The sequence below is a fragment of the Myxocyprinus asiaticus genome, chromosome 22 (assembly GCF_019703515.2).
Source record: "Myxocyprinus asiaticus isolate MX2 ecotype Aquarium Trade chromosome 22, UBuf_Myxa_2, whole genome shotgun sequence".
Lineage (NCBI taxonomy): Eukaryota > Metazoa > Chordata > Actinopteri > Cypriniformes > Catostomidae > Myxocyprinus > Myxocyprinus asiaticus.
This window is the reverse complement of record NC_059365.1, coordinates 19,823,593-19,848,182: the sequence shown is the minus strand read 5'-3', so window position 1 is coordinate 19,848,182 and position 24,590 is coordinate 19,823,593. Positions and strand designations below refer to the sequence as shown.

Genomic DNA, 24,590 nt, shown 5'->3' with positions numbered 1-24,590 from the left:
CATTTTTTTTTTATTATTTCAAATACTATATTCTAATGTATGTTTTGATCGTAAAATAGTCATTTCATTACTATGAACAGTTAAAGCAGTTGATATAATAATAGGCTCAAGAACAAAACCAACACGTTTGTTAAAAAAGTGAACAGAAATTCGCACTACATATTAAACAAGTGTCATTAGACCTGAGATTGCCATCTGCGACTAATGCCATCATTATTCCTCAATAATGAGATTTTTCTTTGCTTTATCCAGCCTGTCCAACACCTCACTGTACAGATCTGCCATCTGGGAAGACACATTTCCATGCGATTTATTCACACCTCGCAGCATTATTTTTTTTTTCTTTCACCAAAGACAAAAAGGGGGAGGGGGAATGCACGCACATCCAACACTTCTACAACAGGTGCTGGATCAAGGCAAAAAGTATTGAAATAAAAGTGAAGTGGATCCGCACTCTGTTTAAATATTCTCTTTTATTAATTTTAAAACCACAGCAACATTTCAATCAGACTGATCTTTGTCAGGCACACATCAATAGGCAACACATCAATTAAATACTTTTGTTACAACCAAACACATCATTATATTCCCTTGTTAATAATCAGGGTTAATTAGCTCATGAACACTTAATCTCACTTAATGAGAACAATTAATTAGAGATAAGTTCAAACGTCAGCAAAACATACATCAGTCTCCCACAATTCACAAACAAAAGTGAATCACATGAATAAAAACATTACAAACAGCAAATATCAGACACAGGTCAAACAAATACAAACACCGATACAAAGGTAAACATTATCCCAAAATGTCAATAAGTCACAAGAACGGATGGATATCAAAATCCAATTTAAGACCCTTAGGATACAAAATGTTAAGTGTATAAATATAATAGGCCTCTTTTTAATACATTTTTATTAACATCACCACCTCTTCTGGGTGATTTGACATGTTCGATATCAATGTATCTAAGAGTTGAAAGATTATGTTTTTTCAAATTAAAATGAACTGCCACAGGATTCTTTTGATCATTTGTATGTGATGCAGTGAGATTCAGCAGATGGAAAGGACTTCAATAAATCAGATGATTTGTAGAAGGAATAACACATTTTAATTTGTAGAAATTAATAAATGAATAAAATATGAAATAATGAGAATAAATGTAATACAAAAAGTAAATGTTGGATTATAAAATGTTAAGTAGATATATCTTAAGGATATATCCAAGGACTAAGTCCTGGAATTAACCTAATAATACAAATTCTTGTCTTTATCTAATGAACTAAGTAAGTAAATGGAAAAAAGTTAAAGTACAGAGAGTCAAGATGAGGCCTCAAAGTTGGAGATCAGATGCGGAGAGCTAGAGGGTTGAGATGAACATGTCTGACAATCAAAGATTAGTTAAGGTCTTTACACCCTCTTGAGACTGTGCCAAAAAAGACTTCCTTTTTTGGTACAGCGAGTTCTGCACGGGTTGAAGTTGTAACTCAAGGTGTCAGGTCATATTGTTATGACCTATTGAAGTGCGAAAGCTGCAGTTAAGTGGAAGGAATATGTGCATATATTCTTGCCAAATGCTCGTAAATATCATGATCTCAGCAAAGTGCACACACAGGTATCTTAGAGGCATCCTGTATGTGCAGACTGGCATCTGTACATTGCTTGGAACAATAACAAATATAAAACCAAGCTCTCTCTGCAACCAGCTCTGAAACCCCATCAGGTCAAAAGGGCAAGTTCTTATACTAAGAGCCCAAAATGTATATACTTGGTCTCACGAATGTCCCAGTTTCTCACGGAAACATTGGACACACACACAAGGCCCAAACCATATACAAGGGCAGAGAAAAAGCATGAAGTAATCTTCTAACACACATTGAACATATAAGGCTTACATTTGGTAACATGCATGTATAAACACAGGAATGGTAAAAGTAAGTATGGGCATATAAGGAATACATGGAGTATTAATACAGTGATAATGTTATATAAAGAGTAGACATAAGCTGATTACATAAATGTATACATACAAATATAGATATAATGCATAGCTTCTGATTATAGTTGAGTAAATAAATGTGGATCTATGAATATGCTTGTATAATATCAATAAGCAAAAATATAGGAAGGGCTCTAGCCACTTGCATCAGTACGTATACTACTTCGATGTTCCGCAATCCTTGTTTTTAGAGCATGTTGTGTTTTTCCATTATAGGCTAATCCACAAGGACATTTAATCATGTAAACAATGTTCTTTGTAGTACAAGTGATGACACCCTTGATTTTGAATTCTTTACCCGAACGGGGATGGGAAGAAACATTAGTTTTAATGGTAAAATTACATTGGGCACAGTGACCACAACTATAACTGCCAAATGGGATAGATGACAAAAAATGAGTGGGATGGTCCATAGGCAAATCAGCTCTCACGACAAGATTATGAATGTTAGAGGTAACGTTAATATACAAATCTAGGTGAATGTTTAAAAACATCATGAAGAACGGGATCTGAATTTAAAATGTACCAGTGTTTGTTGACAATCTTCTTTAAGTCTGTACAAATAGGGGAGTATTGGAATGAGCAAACAACTTTATTTTCTTCAGATTTAACCTGATTTGAGGTTAAGCATATGTCCTGATTTTTATTTTAAAATCTCCTAAGCAGACTGTATCCAATTTTCATAATAACCACTCTCTCTAAAACTTTTCGTTAAGTCAATGCTTTGTTGTATGCAAGACTCATTAGAGCTACAAATATGACGTCCAATTAAATTGACTAATAGTCAAACTTCGCTTCAGAGGGGTAGGATGATAATTTTGACCATGTAGGAGTGTATTACAATTAGTCGGTTTTCTGTACAGATCTGTAGAAATCTTATCGCCATCCCTAATAATCAAAATATCAAGAGATACATTGACGCCATTCTTGTGTTGTGGTCTGGTACTGAAAATGAACTGCTACAGTTTCAGCGCTTTCTTAATGCAAGCGATGAACTTCTTCGATTTACTGTCAATTTTGAATCGTCCCAAATTCATTTTCTTGATATTTTGTTTATTAGGGATGGTGATATGATTTTTACTGACCTGAAAGTTTAACGATGTGGTTACAAGAGTGGGGGATGTCAAGAAACAGATCAATTATCTGGAGTCATCGGAGAGGGAATTATCTGCTAATCTGCTCGCGACCAAGGTGGAGTTGGTGTGTGTCTGGGAGAAGTTGGAGGACATGGAGAACCGTAGCCGGCGGAATAACGTCTGTATTGTCAGAATTCCTGAGGCCAAAGAGGGGCAGGATATGGTGAAATTCCTGGATGGGCTCCTTCTGAATCTGCTTGACATAACAGGCCATAAGCTGGAAATTGAGTGAGCTCACAGGGTTCCTTTTCAGCAAGCTGCGGAGGGAGGCAGGCCCCGATCAATTCTGGACAAATTTCTGAGATCATCCGATAAAAATCTTTTGTTACGTGAGGCAAGGAGTAAAGGAAGGCTTTCATGGAAAAACCACAGCATTTTCTTGTTCCCAGACTTTGGGAATTCGACAAGAGAGAAATGTGATCAATTCAAGGAATGCAAGAAAAGATGGAGTTTGTTTTATGGAGTAACACACCTTCGGGACAGTTTTGTGGATGAATCTACACGCTCTTTGTGTTTATTCTGCCTATTGGCTGGAGTTTGTTTTATAGATTATCATTTGCCATGTAATTCTGTCTCACAAAATTTGTATAGAAACACCGGACTTGAGTAATCCGATGGCAAAGTTGTTGTGGGGGTTCTCGTTGGTGTAAATGGACTGTGAGTTTAGAAGGATGGACGCCAGTTGGCACTGTCGTGCGTGGGGTTAATGCGCACATTTTTCTTTTTTCTGTTTGTTTGGTTCTGCGGGAATTTCGGGTTTTGATTGTTGCACTAATGTTGGAATGTGGTCTTTATAATCTTGTTTTTGGCACAAGATCTATTTTTTTAATATGTCAAAATGTCAAATGTTAATATGAGTGGATTGTCTTTCTCCACGTGGAATATGAATGGGCTGGGGCACCCCATAAAAAGAAGGAAGGTTATTTCTCTTCTTAAGCATAAGAAATATGATATAGTGTTTCTTCAAGAATCGCATCTTTCCCCGCAGGAAGCTGGAAAATTTGGGAAGATATGGGGTGGATATGTTTTCTTTAGTGCTGGCTCAAGTAAGAGCAGGGTCATTACATTGATAAGTAAACATCTACAATTCAAATGTCTCAAACAGATTAAAGATAAATTAGGAAGAGTCATTATTGTTTTAGCTGAAATTCAGGGGCAAAGTCTTATTTTGGCTAATATTTATGCACCTAACGTTGATGATCAGGGCTTTTTTATAGATCTTGAAGGGATGTTGCAAGCCACTGGCACCCCTCATGATATAATAATGGGAGGAGACTTTAATCTTTTGATGGACTCAGTCCTTGATAATAGTGAAGCAAAAGTGTGCAAGCCCCCTAGAGCAACACTGATGCTTCATAGGATGTGTAAAAATCTTGGTCTTACAGATATTTGGAGACTTTTGAACCCATCTGGGAGGGACTATACATTTTTTTCTAGATTTACTCTAGAATAGATTTTTTTATTTTTTTATATATCCTAGTCCCTCATTTCATCTGTTGTTGATTGCTCAATTGGAAACATTTTAGTCTCAGAACCACGCCCTTGTGTGTTTAGAGGTGTTGCCACATATGGAGAAAAGGAAATCATATAGTTGCCGCTTTAATGTGTCCCTTTTGCAAAATCCTGAATTCCAACAAATGTTAAAGGCTGAAATCAATGTCTATATGGAGACCAACTGGTCCTCAGTATCCTCTGTGGGCGTGGCTTGGGAGGCACTTAAGGCAGTTCTTAGGGGCCGGATCATAGAGTATGCCTCATTCATCAAAAAATCCAAAGCATGAGAACTTGTGGAATTGGAAGGGAATATTAAAAGTGCCGAGGCAGAGCTGAAGCGCCGAATATCATCTAATGGCCTCAGAGAACTGACCCGATTGAAATACAGATATAATACTATTTTGTCACGGAAGGTGGAGTTTTGGCTATTCAGGGCAAGATAGTCATACTTTGAGTTGGGGGTCAAGGCAGGAAAACTTCTGGCTAGATATATAAAACAGAGAGAGTCTTTTTCTACCATTCCCTCAGTGAAATCTGCTGGGGGTGAAATATTTACCTTGGCCATTGATATTAATAATGCTTTTAAAGAATTTTATCTTGATCTCTATAGTTCCACGTCTTCATCTACTGATGAGGATATTAGAAACTTTGTGGAACCATTAGAACTTCCTAAACTGATGGCTGAGCAAATAAATTATCTTGATTCTGAGATAATCAATGGTGAGGTAACACCATTGCCTACAGGCAAGGCTCCATAAGTTATATATCTTATGCTACAGAATTGGCTCCACTTTTGCTAGAAGTTATACGGAATCATTAAAGAATGGAAAGCTTCCGCCAACCATGACGTAAGCATGGATCAGTCTGATTCTTAGAAGGACAAAGATCCAAGCATGTAAGAGTTACCGTCCAATTTCCCTGATCCAGCTAGACGTTAAAATATTGTCAAAAATTTTGGCTAACTGATTAAGTTATGACATCTCTTATACATATAGATCGGGTGGGGTTTATTCGGGTCTGTAACTCTTCTGATAACATTAGGTGTTCCATTAATGTCATGTGGGCAGTGGCGAATGATCAGACTCCGGTCGCTGCCATCTCATTGATGCCAAAAAGGCATGATATGGTAGAATGGGATTATCTTTTTAAGATTTTGGAAATGTATGGGTTCGGGAATACTTTTATTGGGTGGATTAAGTTACTTTATAGACACCCGTTAGCGGTGGTTATAACGAATGGATTAATTTCAGATTATTTTACTCTGGATAGGGGCACCCGGCAGGGATGCCCTCTTTCCCCATTATTGTTCTGTCTTGCCCTGGAACCATTAGCAGCCGCGATAAGAAAGGAGGATGATTTTCCAGGGGTGGTGGCGGGAGGTCTGGCACATAAGCTTTTGCTTTACGCAGATGATATTTTATTATTTGTCTCCGACCCTGCTAGATCTATGCCTTCTCTCCATAGGATTATTAATTCCTTTTGTAAATTCTCAAGATACAGAGTAAATTGGTCTAAATCCGAAGCTTTGACAGTGTACTGCCCAGTAACGGCTTTTCACCCAGGCGTCTTCCAGTGGCCCAAACAGGGCATTAAGTATTTGGGGATTTTATCCCCAGCAAATTTGTGTGATTTAGCTAGAGTTAATTTTGACCTTTAATAAAAAGGTTTTCTATTACATTTATCTATGACTGGTAAGGTTAATGTTATTAAAATGATTTGTATTCCAAAATTCAACTACCTGCTACAATCTCTCCCTATAGATATCCCCCTCTCTTATCTCAAGCAATTTGATAGCATAGCAAAGTCCTTCATTTGGAATGGTAAATGTCCCAGATTACATTTCAGTAAGTTACACAGGCCGATTGACAAGGTGGGCTAGGCCTACCCAACATTTTGTTTTATTATTATGCATTCGGTCTCAGGCATTTGGCTCATTGGTCGTTCCCACCTGAGAGAGAGCCCCTCCCTGATTTTGTATTGAAGAGGAATTTCTTGCCCCTATTTCGTCATTACAAATCCTTTCTATCAAACTAACCAGAGAAGTTAAATTACACCCCGTTATCTCGCATTTGCACTCAGTATGGACAAAGGTGTCCAGAGTGTTTATTTCGGACATTTATTTAAATGTAGCCTCGAGCATATGGCTGAACCCAAAATTATGTATTAATAAGTTCCCCTTTCTCCTGGACAGAGTGGAATGTGAGGGAGGTTAATACACTCGGTGACCTATATGAGAGTGTTGAGATCCTTTGAAAATATGGTTCAACAATTTGGGCTTCCTAGATCTCAGTTCTTTAGGTATTTACAGCTGTGCCACCTGCTATGTTCTATTTTTGGAAGTAGCATACACCCCCCTAAAGCAGCAGATACTCGGAAGTGGTGATTACTTCTTTTGGAAAAGGTCATGAGGCATCAGTGTATTTCTCCCTGCTAATTCAGAGTCTGGGGGACGGAGCTTCAGCTTCTCTCAAGAGATTATGGGAGAAAGATTTAAACTTGGTATTGGAAGAGGGAGTGTGGGCTAGTATTCTAAAAAACATAAAGTCTGTATCTAGAGATGCAAAGGGGCTCCTTATGCAGTTTATGATTTTACATAGATTCTATTGGACCCCCTCTAGATTGTAAAGGCTTGGTCTTAAAGACACACCCACCTGCTGGCGATGCCAATCAGAAGATGGGGACACAACCTATGTTTTTTGGTGGTGTGTTAAGATCCAAGGATTTTGGTTGAGGGTTCAGAGTTTTATGTGTGACATATTGAGTACTCAAATTTTATTTTGCCCCAGACTCTGTATTTTAGGCGGTCATTAATATAGGGGATAAGTGCATAAAGAATTGGGTCCTGGCCAGTGTTATGATAGGCAGACGTGTTATTCTTAGGGGATGGAAGTTGGCTGGAAACCCTCATTTCAAGAGTGGTGCACGGAGATGGGCAGGGTAGCGGCATTTGAGGAGATGTCGTGTAGAAGGCTGGGCAACCTGGGTCTATTTAATTAAAAATGGGGCAGCTATTTAGCCTTTTTAGAAGGCTCTCGGGGAGGGGCAGTGGAGAGTGATGCGTAGTTTTAAATGTGTGTGTACAACCTTATTGTTTTTTTGGAAGTATACTTTTTATGTTTCTTTTTTTTTATGTTTGTGTGTCATTGTCAATTTAACTTTTGACCACTGGGGTGTGTGTTTATGTCGGGTTGGGGGGATTATTTGGGGGGGAAAGGTTATAATTTTATATAATTTGATTCCACATTTTCTGTTATGTTTAAGTTGTTGTATGGAATCAATACAAATTAAGAAAAAAAAAATCAAAATCAAGGGTGTCAAAGAATGTTGTTTACACAATTAAATGTCCTTTTGGATTAGCCTATATTGGAAAAACACAACATGCTTTAAAAACAAGGATTGCGGAACGTCTTAACTTGGATTTTGATATCCATCCGTTCTTGTGACATTTGACATTTTGGGATAACGTTTACCTTTGTATTGGTGTTTGACTTTGACCTGTCTCTGATATTTACTGTTTGAAATGTTTTTACTTAAATTGCAATGTTTTTATTCATGTGATTCACTGATGTTTGTGAATTGTTTGTAATTGTGGGAGACTGATGTATGTTTTGCTGACGTTTGAATTTATCTCTAATTAATTGTTCTCATTAAGTGAGATTAAGTGTTCATGAGCTAATTAACCCTGATTATTAACAAGGGAATATAATGATGTGTTTGTTTGTAACAAAAGTATTTAATTGATGTGTTGCCTATTGATGTGTGCCTAACGAAGATCAGTCTGATCGAAACGTTGCTGTGGTTTTTAAATTAATAAAAGGGAATAATTAAACAGTATGTGGATCCACTTCACTTTTATCAAAGACACCCAACAAATTATTAGAATATTTTTTATGAATATTATCTAGTGCCTTCCCTGGAAACTGACTTAATGATTGCCAAACAATAGATATAGAACTTCCCCATGTTGCTTAACCCGCCACACATACTATAGCAGTAACCAACTCTGCTATTATAATTAAACTTCTAACTGAGGTGACAATAAAAGCAGCTTGTACACTTGACTTCTGACTAAGGAGAATATGAAACATGAATTAAATCTCTCGCCAGCTGCCTGTCCCCATCCACTCTCATCTCAACCTCTTCCTACTGTTACCTGAGTCTGATAGCTGTCCTGCAGAGAGTCCAGGTGCTGCAGGAAGCTCATTCCCAGCCCACACCACCTCTCGGCCTCAGGGTACTGGGCCAGACTGTAAAGCAGGATTCCTGTGTTCCACGCTCGGGTCAGCAGCCACAGGATCTCCAGCTCTGGAAAGTCCTCAGGCTGTGTGAGAAGAGGAAATCTCAATGTATGACACTAGCAGGAAAAGAGTGGCTCAGAATGATGACATGTACAGTCTGGACATGGGTTACTTTACAGAACCATTTTTTACAGAAGACCATCTCTAAATAGCATTGCACTTGATTTCATCATTGTTGCCTTCAGTGGCAAACCTACTCATTTAATCCAGATGATGGATTTACTAAATTGAGTGTTTTATTTCCAGTCTTAAAGAATGTTTGATTCTTGATAGCAGTAAAATACTGAGATTCAGAGGTACAGTGCATCCGTAAAGTATTCACAGCGCTTCACTTTTTCCACATTTTGTTATGTTACAGCCTTATTCCAAAATGGATTAAATTCATTATTTTCCTCAAAATTCTACAAACAATACCCCATAATGACAACGTGAAAGAATGTTTGAAATCTTTGCAAATTTATAAAAAAATAAATAAATAAATAAATAAATTAAAAAAAAAAAAAAACATGTTCGTAAGTATTCACAGCCTTTGCTCAATACTTTGTTGAAGCACCTCTGGCACCAATTACAGCCTCAAGTCTTTTTGAGTATGATGCTACAAGCTTGGCACACCTATTTTTGGGAAGTTTCTCCCATTCTTCTTTGCAAGACCTCTCAAGCTCCATCAGGTTGGATGGAGAGCACAGCCATTTTCAGATCTCTCCAGAGATGTTCAATCGGGTTAAAGTCTGGGCTCTGGCTGGGCCACTCAAGGACATTCACAGAGTTGTCCCGTAGCCACTCTTTGTTATCTTGGCTGTGTGCTTAGGGCGTTGTCCTGTTGGAAGATGAACCTTCGCACCAGTCTCAGGTCCAGAGCGCTCTGCAGCAGGTTTTCATCAAGGATGCCTCTGTACATTGCTGCATTCATCTTTACCTCGATCCTGACTAGTCTCCCAGTTCCTGCCGCTGAAAAACATCCCCACAGCATGATGCTGCCAACACCATGCTTCACTGTAGGGATGGTATTGGCAAGGTGATGAGTGGTGCCTGGTTTCCTCCAGACATGACGCTTGCCATTCAGGCCAAAGAGTTCAATCTTTGTTTCTCATGGTCTGAGAGTCCTTCAGGTGCCTTTTGGCAAACTCCAGGCGGGCTGTCATGTGCCTTTTACTGAGGAGTGGCTTCCGTCTGGCCACTCTACCATACAGGCCTGATTGGTGGAGTGCTGCAGAGATGGTTGTTCTTATGGAATGTTCTCCTCTCTCCACAGAGAAACGTTGGAGCTCTGTCAGAGTGACCATCGGGTTCTTGGTCACCTCCCTGACTAAGGCCCTTCTCCCCCGATCGCTCAGTTTGGCCGGGCAGCCAGCTCTAGGAAGAGTCCTGGTGGTTCCAAACTTCTTCCGTTTACAGATGATGGAGGCCACTGTGCTCATTGGGACCTTCAATGCTGCAGAAATGTTTCTGTACCCTTCCCCAGATCTGTGCCTCGATACAATCCTGTCTCAGAGGTCTGCAGACAATTCCTTGGACTTCATAGCTTAGTTTGTGCTCTGACATGCACTGTTAACTGTGGGACCTTATATAGACAGGTGTGTGCCTTTCCAAATCATGTCCAATCAACTGAATTTACCACAGGTGGACTCCAATCAAGTTGTAGAAACACCTCAAGGATGATCTGTGGAAACAGGATGCACCTGAGCTCAATTTTGAGTGTCATGGCAAAGGCTGTGAATACTTATGTACGTGATTTTTTTTTTCGTTTTTTATTTTTAATAAATTTACAAAGATTTCAAACAAACTTCTTTCACGTTGTCATTATGGGGTATTGTTTTGAATTTTGAGGAAAATAATGAATTTAATCCATTTTGGAATAAGGCTGTAACATAACAAAATGTGGAAAAAGTGAAGCGCTGTGAATACTTTCCGGATGCACTGTAGTTTCTGTAGTAGTAGTTTAGTGAAACTGAACAATATAGCCTAGCTGATGTTGTACTAGAAATATTTAGGTGTAAATGCTATGATAATAGAAGCAAAAGTACATAATACAATTTTATATCGGTGGTGCAATAGGGTCACAATTTCCGAACAGCATCCTAATGCAAATGCAAGTTTTCTGCAACACTAGTCTGAGATAAAGGGCACAGGCAAGATTTTCAAATTAGCATCCAAATTGGCAGGAAGTAGTTGGTGAATGGAGCATCTGCTAACTGAGGCATAACTAAAAGCCCATTGACAGAAACAGGAGATTATTTCAAAGATGGGGATAATTGCGGGGCTGAGCTGCAATAGGTCGTATGTGGCAGCTGCTGAGTCACCGTGACCAACTCATTGCGGTTGCTATGATGGAAAGAGCTTCCTCATAGTAGCTCCACACTTCTTCCAACACACGGGGTTCCACCTCAGACACACCGCTTGGCAGTGACAGCCAAACAGGTATAAGGTAGGTATAACATAAAGAACAATTTGATGTATTTTGTTAAATATTCTGTATTCTGTAACCAAAGATCCAAATGCCTTGCTAGTCTGACCTGCAGCATGTGAGATTGGCCTGTGGGTTTTTCCTGTGCAGAGACAGGGCAATCCTCAGTGCTTTCTTACACAGCACAGGAAAATGAGCTGGTGGTTCCATTGCCAAGACTGCAGACACAAAGTCATGGACCATCAAAGTTGGTTACATCATAAGCTCATTACAAATCAAATTCTGTCAATTTTTTATTTCATAGTCCATAAATGATAACAAGTAAAACAGGTGAGATGTACATGTCTTAAAAGCTGAAGTTTTTAAACTTTTCGAAGTTAAAATACTTTCTCCTTTCCAAGCCTAACACCCTGTCAACACTGGAAGCGTCGAAGTGAACATTCTAAATGATGTGACGATAGCACGGACCAATCAGATGTGAGCTCGAGTAGACTTTAGCAATGGTTAAATGGGAAAATAACTTTATAATAATTCTTAATTTTCAAAAGGAAAGCCACTTGTATAAACACTTATTATATAAAAAATATTATTGTAACTTTATAGTTGATAAAAGTGTGTATAAATGTGGTTAGCAACAAAATACTTAAATTAGTAGACCAGAGACCAGAAATTTGATTTAATGTAGCAGTCAGAAGTTATTTAAATATGTAACAAACAAAATTCATGGCAAAAAAATGTAAACGTAAAAAGTAAAAAATAATGTTTTATCTCAGACAGATGGGAAAATAAAGTGTGTGGAGTAGCTCTGCGGCGAGTCATGAAGAGAACGGGGCATCCGTTTACAGTCTGAACAGACGATTGTAGTGTAGACAGCTTTAATGATTAAAAAGGATGTATTTGCTTTTGAAGTGTCCAGTGTAGACAGGGTGTAATTTGCAAAAACAACTATATGTAAGATATTTTGTAGATTGGTTTCCCTGGAAAGTGTACACACTGTGGAGCTATCAAAACATTGCTCTGTTTGTTTTGACACAGCAACATTGACTCAACCAATTGCGTGATTTTGGGGCGAGAACTGTTTGTTTAGGAAATTACACACTTCAGCTTTAACAATGGGATTATTGTTTAAGAAGCTGACCTGCAACTGTTTCCAACACTTTGGTCTCAACGTTATCCAGCTCCAAAACTGACTCGAGCACAGATTCAAGCTTGTGATCATTTAATCTGGCCCATGCTTCAAACTCATAGAGCAGCAATAATGTGTCTGTCGGGTCTTTGGAGGATGTGCCTAATGAGAAAAAAACGCACCATAAGATGCCAATGATTCTTGTTGTTCAGGATAAGCAGGTTTAAATTTATTTTATTATTTTTTTTAGGAAAAAGAGAATAGAGGAGGGATGAGACACCTGATGTTTTGATAGTTCTCCACACTTCTTTACAGAGCTGTATGTGCTCTAGAGTCTGGGTCAGCAGCTCTGTCTGAAAACCACAGCAGAAGTTACACACTGCGCCCTCTTCTGGTTAACTTTCCTAACGTTTCATTCAAGGCAAATCTGATACTACAGAACAGAACAGAACAGATGTATTTAAGACAATTAGACTATTTTAGTTTGAATCCGAATAAGGGCATTTCCCGGAACCCCATCTTCTCCCTATGGTTACCTGTTAACTCTATCACTGTCTCTGTCCTATTAAACAACAGCAAAAAAAAAAAAAAAAAAAAAATTAAATAAAGAAATTTGACCTGAAATTAATATGAAATAATCCTTAATTCAATATAAATGAGAAATATTGTCTTGGTCACTAAGCAAGTTAACATATTTGTAACATTGATCATTACAATCAATGCTACATGGATTAAACCACTCGAGTCGTATGGATTAATTTTAAGATGGCTTTATGTCCTTTTTGGAGCTTGAAAGTTTTTCAAGTCACCCCATTGACTTGCATTGTATGGATGTATTCATTTGATTGAGATGTTGAACTGTGTGAAAATGCTGGTTGGATCAATTCGTTCTGCCTCTTCTACAGCTTCTTTGGCCTTCAAAAATGATTTTATCGATGTGACAACTTTTATAATAAACAAGTATGTATGCAAATTCATAAAGTAATATACTAATGAAATGGTAACACTTTACAATAAGGTTCAATTTGTTAACATTAGTAAATGCATTAGGTATCATTAACTAACAATGAAAAATCTATTTTTACAGGATTTTTTAAATCTTAGTTAATGTAATTGTTCATTGTTAGTTCATAATGCATTAACTTATGTTAACACATACATACAACTTACATTTTTGATTTGTTTAGCATATGTTGTAATTAATATTAAGATTTATAAGTGCTGTAAAAGTATTGTTCATTGTTAGCTGATGTTAACTAATGTCGTTAAATAATGTTTACAAATGCAACCTTATTGTAAAGTGTTACCAATTAAATTTCTTTATTTTGCCAACTACCTTCTCAAGCTGTTGCAGGTGCAGGAAACAGGAGGATCGATTTCTTTGCAGTTTAGCTAGGTTTGGATCCAACTGACCTGCTTTGTAGAAACTCAGTGAGTAGTTATACCACTGCAGAGCTTCAGAGTAGTTCTTAGCCTAAAAAATCAAACATGACAGTTACCACACAGAACTCAAACTAACAAGTTCACTTTATTCTTGGTTGTGTCAAATAATCCCACACAGAATCTGTACACTTTTTTCACGTTTCCTACATAGAATACGGAGGGAAATGTCTGCGGAATGCATTTATAACTGGTTTTTTGGTAAAGTTTTAAATGGAGCTACACACTTATTGGAAGCTGAATTAAGTTAATTACATGTATTCGAAACTCTTTCAAAATGAATTATGATTAAGAAAAAAAAATTCTAGGGGAGGGAGATGCAAACAATTTTGTGAATGAAGTGGCTTAAAAATTTGCTAGAAATATAAAAATAAAACTATATGAAGTACTTCAAAGTTTTTGGAAGCTCTATCCCACAGAAGAAGGTGAAGAGATGATAAAGTCTGTGGAGATATTTGTTTTCCAGTGTAATGCCCTGTGTAGAAAGCAAATAATTAAACACTCTTTCAAAAGAACAGTGAGACATTCTAACATTTTAAGGTTTTAGTTACTTCGCTGAGTGACAAAGTAGTCAGTTTTTAATCCTAAACAGCACAAGAGAACCTGTGATTGCATCCTTGATCTTCTGCTTGGCCAACAGCTCTTTGTCCCTCTGCAGCAGCAGCTCTATATGCAGCAGTATAGCAGAGCCCAGCTCAGGAGAGGACTCAAACTGCTGACACATCCTCTTCAGGAAGTCAAAGGCCTGTGTCTCCCTGAAACAACAAAATCTCAGTGTTTCTATGTAGCCACAGATTTTATCAACATACATTTGGTCTCTTTTAAGAAAGATAATAGGTTTGACCTGTTCTCTGCCACGAGCAGTCTTGTTGTGCTAAAACAGACTTCCAGTGGAGTCCAGTAGCTCTGACAGCCCTAACAAAAAGTGGGAATGTAACATGTTCAAAGTTGGCAGGTATGATCTCAATTTGCAGGGTAGAAAATATACTATCCACAAACAAATACACTATATGGCCAAATGTTTGTGGACACCATATGTGCTTCATGAACATTTGATTTAAAAAACTTAGGCATCAATTTCCCCCTTTGCTGTAATAACAGCTTCCACTCTTTTGGGAAGGCTTTCCACTATACTGTATGTAGTAACATGGCTGCAGGGATTTGCTCTCATTCAGATACAAGGCTATCAGTGAGGTCAGGAACTGATGTTGGTCGATGGGGCCTGACTTACAGTTGCTGTTCCAGTTCACTCCAAAAGTGATCAGTGGGGTTCAGGTCTGCGCTTTATATAATAAAAGCTCTAATAAGGTGAATAAAAATTCTGGCTGATCTGTTTTATAGTTATATTTTCCACATTCCAATATCTAAAGTCTGTTTACTTAATGTCTTATTTTTCATGTTTTATAAGATTTTTGCATGTGTAACATTGTGTTTATTATACATTTATCTTGATTAATAATCCAGTATAATTTGTATGTTTTCTAGCCAAAATTCACGTCAAACACAGTAAACCATTTCTTTATGGACCTCGCTTTGTTCACAGGGGCATTGTCATGCTGAAACAGAAAAGGGCTATCCCCAAACAGTTGTCACAAATTTGGAAGCACACAAAGCCCAAGCCATTACATAAAGAAACATTAAGAGTTTTCTCTACTGGATTTAATGGAGTAACCAAATTCATTAATTAGAAGGGGGTGTCCACAAACTTTTGGCCATATAGTGTATGCTCACCAGATTTTACTGCATCATCTGGGCTGCCACTCTTCACTAGGATGCGGATCCTCAAATAGAGGCCTGATAAATGCATATTCTCCTGAGATAAAAATGAAGACATAAAACTGTATTGTGTGTGCAGAAAGTCAAAACTGATGGTCTGCCTTGACGAATCTGGTACCTTGTTAGCCAGGCTCACAGCATGAAGAGCTTTCTCCTGATATTTCTGACAATCCCATTCCAAGTAAACTGTGGCAAGAAGTCTTAAGACTTTGGCCTGAAGGGGGGGGGGGGGGATTATTACAATACATATATACAGTATAGCTGTTAAATTTCTGTTTGGAAATTATTTCTTACTTGGAACTCTGGTCCTGGTGAGAACTTCATGTTCATCTTTCCTACATCATAACTTTGGCTAGAAAAGATACAAATTATACTGGATTATTAATCAAGATAAATGTATAATAAACACAATGTTACACATGCAAAAATCTTATAAAACATGAAAAATGTATGAAAAATAAGACTTAGGTAAACAGACTTTAGATATTGGAATGTGGAAAATATAACTATAAAATATATGAGCCATAATTTTTATTCACCTTATTAGTGTCTTTATTATATTATAAGTATAGTAGGAGTAAAATTAATAATTTATTTTACATTACATTTTATATTAAATTGATGCAGATTGTGAGAATTATACAATTCTAATTCAAAATGTCAGACATTCCTACCTGAGCCAAAATGAGCTCTCCTCATGCTTTCCTTGACTGTAAGTGTCAACCCCAAAGTTGTAACAGATGAGAGCGACATAGCCAGTCTAAAGATGAAAAAAACAACAACAAACAAAACACACAGGAATGTTTAGTTTGCAGTGTTTTATTTCCTGAATCTCTCTCTTGCACTCTCTCAAATCGAAATAAAATAATATGACATCAACTGACATGCTCTCAATAACAGTTTTGCATTGATTGTCCACCTCTTTAGGGAGACGCAGAAGCATTTCTTTACATCTGTGAATGTAAGACACTGCCTCTTGATGATGCTCTTGAGAAAATGCCTATTGGAGCAAAACAAATAGAAATTAAGTTGAATCTGAAAAGTGAAAAAAAAAAAAGATGGCCCTAATTTGAAAACTCTCAATGCCCTCAGGGAATGAGCATATTTTGGCATTCATAGTAATATGTTGAGCGATCTCTGCTCACTGATTCAGCTTGATAAGACAAAACCCGTAGCAAGTCTTTCTCTATGTCTCCCTTTGGTGTGTTTATATCTTCTGCACAATCTCCACGGGAAGTTAGTCTGCTGTAAAGAGTCTCCAGGCTCTGTGAAATCAGACAATAGTAGCATTATTCTTACAGTTTTAAAGTCACTATTAAGGTGAATAAAAATTCTGGCTCTTACATTTTATAGTTATATTTTCCACATTCCAATATACAATGTCTGTGTATCTAATATCTTGTTTTTCATACATGCAATACCTTTTGATTCTCTTTTAGTGAGACTACATTCATACGTACATTGAAAGCAAGGATAAGAAAATCATCAGCTAGTTTGGGTTGTTTACAATCAAGCCATGTTCTCCCTGTTTTACTGGCCATCTGAGGAACAGATATTTCAGATTAAGATTCAGTTAATACTGCAACAGCAGCAGAGCAAGTACAATGGTCTCTATATAGTGTATACTGTATTTATGCAATAAGATTTTATAGTTGTTTTTATTTATTTGTGGAATATCCATTAATCACCATGTTGAAGTGTACACTTTTCGTACATTTATCCAAACGGAAAATAACGGAGCCAAATTATACATTATTATCCTTAATATCGACTAGTCATTCAAACATCTGACCGACAAGTTGATTATGAAAATTGGTAGTTTGCACATCACAATATATATATATATATATATATATATATATATATATATATATATATATATATATATATACTGATGAGCCAAAACATTATGACCACTCACAGGTGAAGCGATTAACATTGATCATCTCCTAACAAGGCCACATGTCAAGGTCTGGGTAGATTAGATGGTAAGCAAACAGTCAGTTCTCGTAGTCAACATGTTGAATGCAGGAGAAATGGCAGGAGTAAAGACCTGAGCAACTTTGACAAGGGCCAAATTGTTATGGCCAGACAACTGGGTCTGAGCATCTCTGAAACAGCAAGGCTTGTGGGGTGCTCCCGGTCAACAGTGTACCTATCGACAGTGGTCTGAGGAGGGACAAACCACAAACCGGCGACAGGGTGTTAGGTGACCAAGGCTCAACAACGCGTGAGGACAATGAAAGATATCATGTCTGGTCAGAACCAACAGAAGGTCTACTGTGGCACAAGTCACAGAAAATTTTAATGGTGGTTACGGGAGGAATGTGTCAAAACACAGAGTGCATCGCACCCTGCTGCGTATGGGGCTGCACAGCCACAGACCAGTCAGAGTGCCCATGATGACCCCTGTTCACCGTCGAAAGCGCCTACAATGGGCATGCGAGTGTCAGAACTGGACCTCGGAGCAGTGGAAGAAGGTCGTCTGGTCCGATGAGTCCCATTTTCTTTTACATCATGTGGACGGCCGTGTACGTGTGTGCCGTTTACCTGTTGAAGTGATGGCACCAGGATGACGACAAGCCGGTGGAGGGAGTGTGATGCTCTGGGCAATGTTCTGCTGGGAAACCCTGGGTCTGGCCGTTCATGTGGACATCAATTTGACATGTGCCACCTACCTAAACATTGTTGCAGACCAGGTACAGCCCTTCATGGCAATGGTATTCCCTGATGGCAGAATAATGCAGCCTGCCACGCAGCACACATTTTTCGGGAATGGTTTGAGGAACATAATGAAGAGTTCAAGGTGTTACCCTGGCCTCCAAATTCCCCAGATCTCAATCCGATTGAGCATCTTTGGGATGTGCTGGACCAACAAATCCAATTCAAGGCGGCTCCACCTCGCAACCTACTGGACTTGAAGGATCAGCTACTAATGTCTAGGTGCCAGATACCACAGGACACCTTCAGGGGTCTTATAGAGTCAATGCCTTGGCAAATTTGCACTGATTTAACGGCACGTGGAGGACCAGCAGCATATTAGGCAGGTGGTAATAATGTTTTGGCTCATCGGTGTATTATATATATATATATATATATATATATATATATATATATATATATATATATATTAAATTAAATTATTTTAGTTGATTAGGCGCAATAGATAGAAAGCTCCATATATATATATATATATATATATATATATATATATATATATATATATATATATATATATACACCATATTGCCAAAAGTATTCGCTCATCTGCCTTTAGACACATATGAACTTAAGTGACATCCCATTCTTAATCCATAGGGTTTACTATGACGTCGGCCCACCCTTTGCAGCTATAACAGCTTCAACTGTTCTGGGAAGATTTTCCACAAAGTTTAGGAGTGTGTTTATGGGAATTTTTGACCATTCTTCCAGAAGCGCATTTGTGAGGTCAGACACTGATGTTGGACGAGAAGGCCTGGCTCGCAGTCTTCGCTCTAATTCATCCCAAAGGTGCTCTATCGGGTTGAGGTCAGGACTCTGTACAGGCCAGTCAATTTCTTCCACACCAAACTCGCTCATCCATGTCTTTATGGACCTTGCTTTGTGCACTGGTGCGCAGTCATGTTGGAACAGGAAGGGGCCATCCCCAAACTGTTCCCACAAAGTTGGGAGCATGGAATTGTCCAAAATCTCTTGGTATGCTGAAGCATTCAGAGTTCCTTTCACTGGAACTAAGGGGCCAAGCCCAGCTCCTGAAAAACAACCCCACACCATAATCCCTCCTCCACCAAACTTCACAGTTGGCACAATGCAGTCAGACAAGTACCGTTCTCCTGGCAACCGCCAAACCCAGACTCATCCATCAGATTGCCAGATGGAGAAGCATGATTCGTCACTCCAGAGAACGCGTCTCCACTGCTCAAGAGTCCAGTGGCGGCATGCTTTACACCACTGCATCCGACGCTTTGCATTGCACTTGGTGATGTATGGCTTGGATGCAGCTGCTTGGCCATGGAAACCCATTCCATGAAGCTCTCTACACACTGTTCTTGAGCTAATCTGAAGGCCATATGAACTTTGGAGGTCTGTAGCGATTGACTCTGCAGAAAGTTGGCGACCTCTGCGCACTATGCGCCTCAGCATCCGCTGACCCCACTCTGTCATTTTACGTGGCCTACCACTTCATGGCTGAGTTCCCAATCGCTTCCACTTTGTTATAATACCACTGACAGTTGACTGTGGAATATTTAGTAGCGAGGAAATTTCACGACTGGACTTGTTGCACAGGTGGCATCCTATCACAGTACCACGCTGGAATTCACTGAGCTCCTGAGAGCGGCCCATTCTTTCACAAATGTTTGTAGAAGCAGTCTGCATGCCTAGGTGCTTCATTTTATACACCTGTGGCCATGGAAGTGATTGGAACACCTGAATTCAATTATTTGGATGGGTGAGCAAATACTTTTGGCAATATAGAGTATATATATATATATATATATATATATATATATATATATATATATATATATATATATATATATATTTATATACATACACTACCGGTCAAAAGTTTTGAAACACTTGACTGAAATGTTTCTCATGATCTTAAAAATCTTTTGATCTGAAGGCGTATGCTTAAATGTTTGAAATTAGTTTTGTAGACAAAAATATAATTGTGCCACCATATTAATTTATTTCATTATAAAACTACAATTTAATTTAAAAAAAAGTTTTTGAAATTGATGACTTGGACCAAATAATAAAGAAAAGCAGCCAATAAGTGCCCAACATAGATGGGAACTCCTTCAATACGGTTTAAAATGTATCCCAGGGTGATACCTCAAAAAGTTGGTTGAGAAAATGTCAAGAGTACATGTCTGCAAATTCTAGGCAAAGGGTGACTACTTTGAAGATGCTAAAATATAACACAGTTTTGATTTATTTTGGATTTTGTTTAATCACAACATAATTCCCATAGTTCCATTTATGTTATTCCATAGTTCTGATGACTTTACTATTATTCTAAAATGTGAAAAAAATTATAATAAAGAATAAGTGTTTCAAAACTTTTGACCGGTAGTGTATGTATATAAATATAATCAACCTAAATGCGCCTAATCAACTAAAATGGGAGAAAAAAACGATGAGAATGGAGTTCACTAACCAGGATCTGCTTGCGAACAACATTCTCTGATGGGTTTTCAGGACCACACAAATACAGAAGTCTGCATGCCACATGACGCACTAAAACATGTGCAAGGAGTTAAACAAATTTGTAGTGTTTAAAAAAAAAAAAGACATTTTACAAACAGCTGGAGATACATTTCAGAAAATGTTGTACATAGAAAACATATAGACCAATAGACAGACCTTTGGCCTTCTGTTCCTCTGTGATGGTTGAGCCAACACGTCTGGTCACAGCCCAGTTCCACAACTGAATAGCATTTTCCTCCACCTGCAAAACATGTACAGATAATTAGTGTATGATAGAGAGAGAGAGAGAGAGAGAGAGAGAGAGAGAGAGAGAGAGAGAGAGAGAGAGAGAGATTTCAACTGAGGTGGGCATAAATAATGTAGACCTGTGAATCCTGTATTCTTGCTGATTTCTCCAGAGATGAAATCTCTTTGAAAAGAGTCTCAATCACCTCATCCACATTTGAATTATTCTGTCTGTGAATACGTTTCTGTGACAGGTCTGTGAAAGACACAAAGCCTTCAGACATGAAATAACTGTATATGTCATGACAACTAAGCTGAAGTAAATCAAACTACTGATAGTAAAATAACGAATAAACTCCAGATTATTTACTTAATAAAGCTGTATATGTCTTATCACTGAGCTTACTGTGCGAGGTAACCGTTCGGTTAGTAATAACTATTATTTCTTCGTAGACCATAAAAAGTATTCTTACTTTTTACTCTGACAACAAACTCCTCCATATCACGGACAGCTGGATGTATTTTTAGTACAAACAGCGATAAATCCCGTTTTAATAATAATAATAATAATAATAATTTTAATAACGGATCTATTTTTGTCAGTAGATTCTGAGTGACGGTTGAAACGAAACGCGCCCTCACGTCACGTGAGCGATCTTTAACAGGATGCAGCACGAGGACACAAAGTTTAGATGCAATACAGCTGTACGGCCACAAGGTGGTGTATCACACACGGTAATGTGTTTCCTTCCATTCACCTTTCCATCATATTTCAGATTCAAGTTTATTTGCATAGAAGAAAGAAGCTTATTGATTAGCAAAGCATTAGTAACATTATATATATATATACAGCACATATATGCATACACATGTACACTTAAACACACGCAATTAAAAAATACCTCAAATAAATTAATAATTGCCTTATATTAATAAAAGTAGAAATACAACAATGGCTATTTGCAGTTTTTGCATACAACTGTTTGCCTTTTATGAATGTAATTTTCTCTCTCTCTCTCTCTCTCTCTCTCTCTCTCTCTCTCTCTCTCTCTCTCTCTCTGTCTGTCTCTCATTTGGCATGATTGTTTTTACATACAATATTGCCAAAGCATTAATACACAAAACAAATAATGACAAGAAACTAATAATAATATTAATATTATTAATAATAATAACAACAACAACAATAGTAAAACAGTAACAAATAACAATAAAAATAAAAATATAATTAAAATAAGGTCCAAGGTAATCAATAAAAATAAATCTCTCTCAAAAGAAAATGATTATGAACATTGAACATTATAAAGGGTATGAATGTTTTGGATTTAAAACACATATGCAAAATGAACTGATGCTGTAGAGAGTTTCTTTTAAATACCTATTTTTGACACCACAGCTAGATATGGGGAAAAGGGGTAGAGGTAGTCTGAAAAACAAACAAACTTTGGAAAATCATCTCTGGTGAATTACTCATTTTAAGCATACAATCTGGGTTCTCATCTCTGTCCTGTTAAAAGGTTTGAACATGAAGGTATAATAGCATTGTTTAAGCATAATATTAATCACCTTCTGCTAGTTATAACATCACTCACCCCTAAGAAAATTTGTGTTGATAACGGTGGAGTTTTTATTTTAACAGGGGAGGTCATTGTTGAGCTGAAGGAAAAAGCTCAAGCTGCGTACACAGAATTGGTTTGAGTCTCTTATTGTTTTCACTGCACTAGATTCAAAAATAAGATGTCTTAAAAGCCCACTCCTCTCAGTGCTCGGCTTCCAGCAATTGTTCCTGCTGAAGTCTTATCTAGCCACCGTGCTGGCCAGAGGGAAATGTGATCGGCTCAGAGGGCTTGATTGCAAAGGAGAAAGAAAAAAATTAAACATGATCCCTATGACATACAGTCAGAGAGATGCACACAAGATTTCCTAAAGTCTTCTACACAAATAATATTAAAACAAAAGCCAACAGTCATATTTATACATGTGTGCCAGACTTAAAAATAGTTGACCTTTCAGTTTTAACCTTAGTACAAGGGGTCAGTAGTTATAAGACCTAACGCTTGTGTGGCAGGTTCAAAAATAATTCCTATCGGAATCAGATCTCTGTGGCCAAACTTTACCAGGACACTTCACCAGAAATGTGTTGGCTATAAGCAGACCTCCCTCAAAACTATAGTTTGTGGAGCATATTTTGTTTAATAAAAATGCAACATATGATTTGATATGATTTCTGTGGCATAAGTAAATACACTGTCATGACCCTGATATACTGTTATCAGTGGCTTTTATCAGAGCTGCAGCTAATAGAGTGAAAGGTAGTAACAATTCTAGGGGCCCACAGATTTTGGGGGGCCCCACAACATATTTTAAACTGTATTGTTTAATATGAAAGGGGAACAGACCAATATACAGTCAGGGGGTCCAGAATTCCTTGCTACGGCAGTGGCTTTTATAATCACTTTAAATATTTTCTCTAAGCATTATTACAATAAAGGAAGAAAACATATCTCTCATTAATTTCATACCTCAGCGGTGACAAAACTACTAAAAATCCATCCTGTGCATTTGAAATGATACACTGTAGGAAGGACATAAATGTTGCTGTACGTGGCGAGGAGTGTGTCCCCATCCGAAGCATCAAAAAGACAAACAGTCTGTTGAGCATCCACCCACCATGGGGTGTCGGAAGGTGAAAAGAAACCTCATGATTATTTACATTGATATAAAATAGCTGCATATCCTGTTTCTGAAGTTAAAAATAAACACTGTACATGTTATTCAATGTATTTTGACTGATATGTTATCAGAAAATGCCTGATGATGACCTTATATATTTTGGGGACTAGTGCGGTTTGATATAGATTTTGGCAACATACTCTCATGGTGAAATCATCAGGATTCATATGACTTTTCTAAATTTGGCTAATTAGTATGATATTGTGCGACTGCACTCGGTTGAATTCCTATGACTTTCACCACAACCATTGATGTCGCTGGACATCGTTTCCATCTAATACGTGACAATTACTGCCAAACACATATTGATCTACACATAACACCTAATCTAAATATAAGCTACACATAAATATATTCTCAGGCACTTCTTGAGTCTAAATAGATGCAAATGACAATAGTCATATCATACTGTTCATGTGTTACTCTTGCTATAGTTTACTTCCATGTTGTTTCTTCATCAAATAGCGATGTCAGATGTAAATCAATTCAATCACTGAAATATCAGCGCCAACTTGAATAAGAAATAGCATGTATAATATGTATGTGTACACGCATATGGGACACTGATAATTCATCAATTCACAGAAAAATCAACATGATATAGTATTATTTGTATGAATATAGTACTAATTTATTTTGTAATAAACAAAGAAATAGATATCCCGTGATAGTAAACATATATAGATATGATAAAATCCTAAAATAATTTTTTTATGAAAGTGAAAAACAAAACAAACTACAACAA

At 37.6% G+C, this 24,590-nt stretch overlaps 1 protein-coding gene across 1 annotated transcript; it reads right to left on the bottom strand.

The window, feature by feature from the left end:
- Positions 1-44: 44 nt before the first annotated feature.
- Positions 45-21,613, bottom strand: LOC127413187 (testis-expressed protein 11-like). The gene is given in 23 exon segments (XM_051650064.1): positions 45-285; positions 8,783-8,950; positions 11,245-11,381; positions 11,454-11,549; positions 12,470-12,619; positions 12,738-12,810; positions 13,304-13,372; positions 13,794-13,931; positions 14,287-14,372; positions 14,501-14,652; positions 14,742-14,792; positions 14,794-14,812; positions 15,629-15,710; positions 15,792-15,887; positions 15,968-16,025; positions 16,348-16,433; positions 16,593-16,673; positions 16,819-16,938; positions 17,134-17,214; positions 20,838-20,917; positions 21,044-21,128; positions 21,253-21,368; positions 21,586-21,613. Coding segments are annotated over 23 exon segments (2,124 nt in total). The 3' UTR covers positions 45-213.
- Between the last annotated feature and the right edge of the window lie 2,977 nt (positions 21,614-24,590).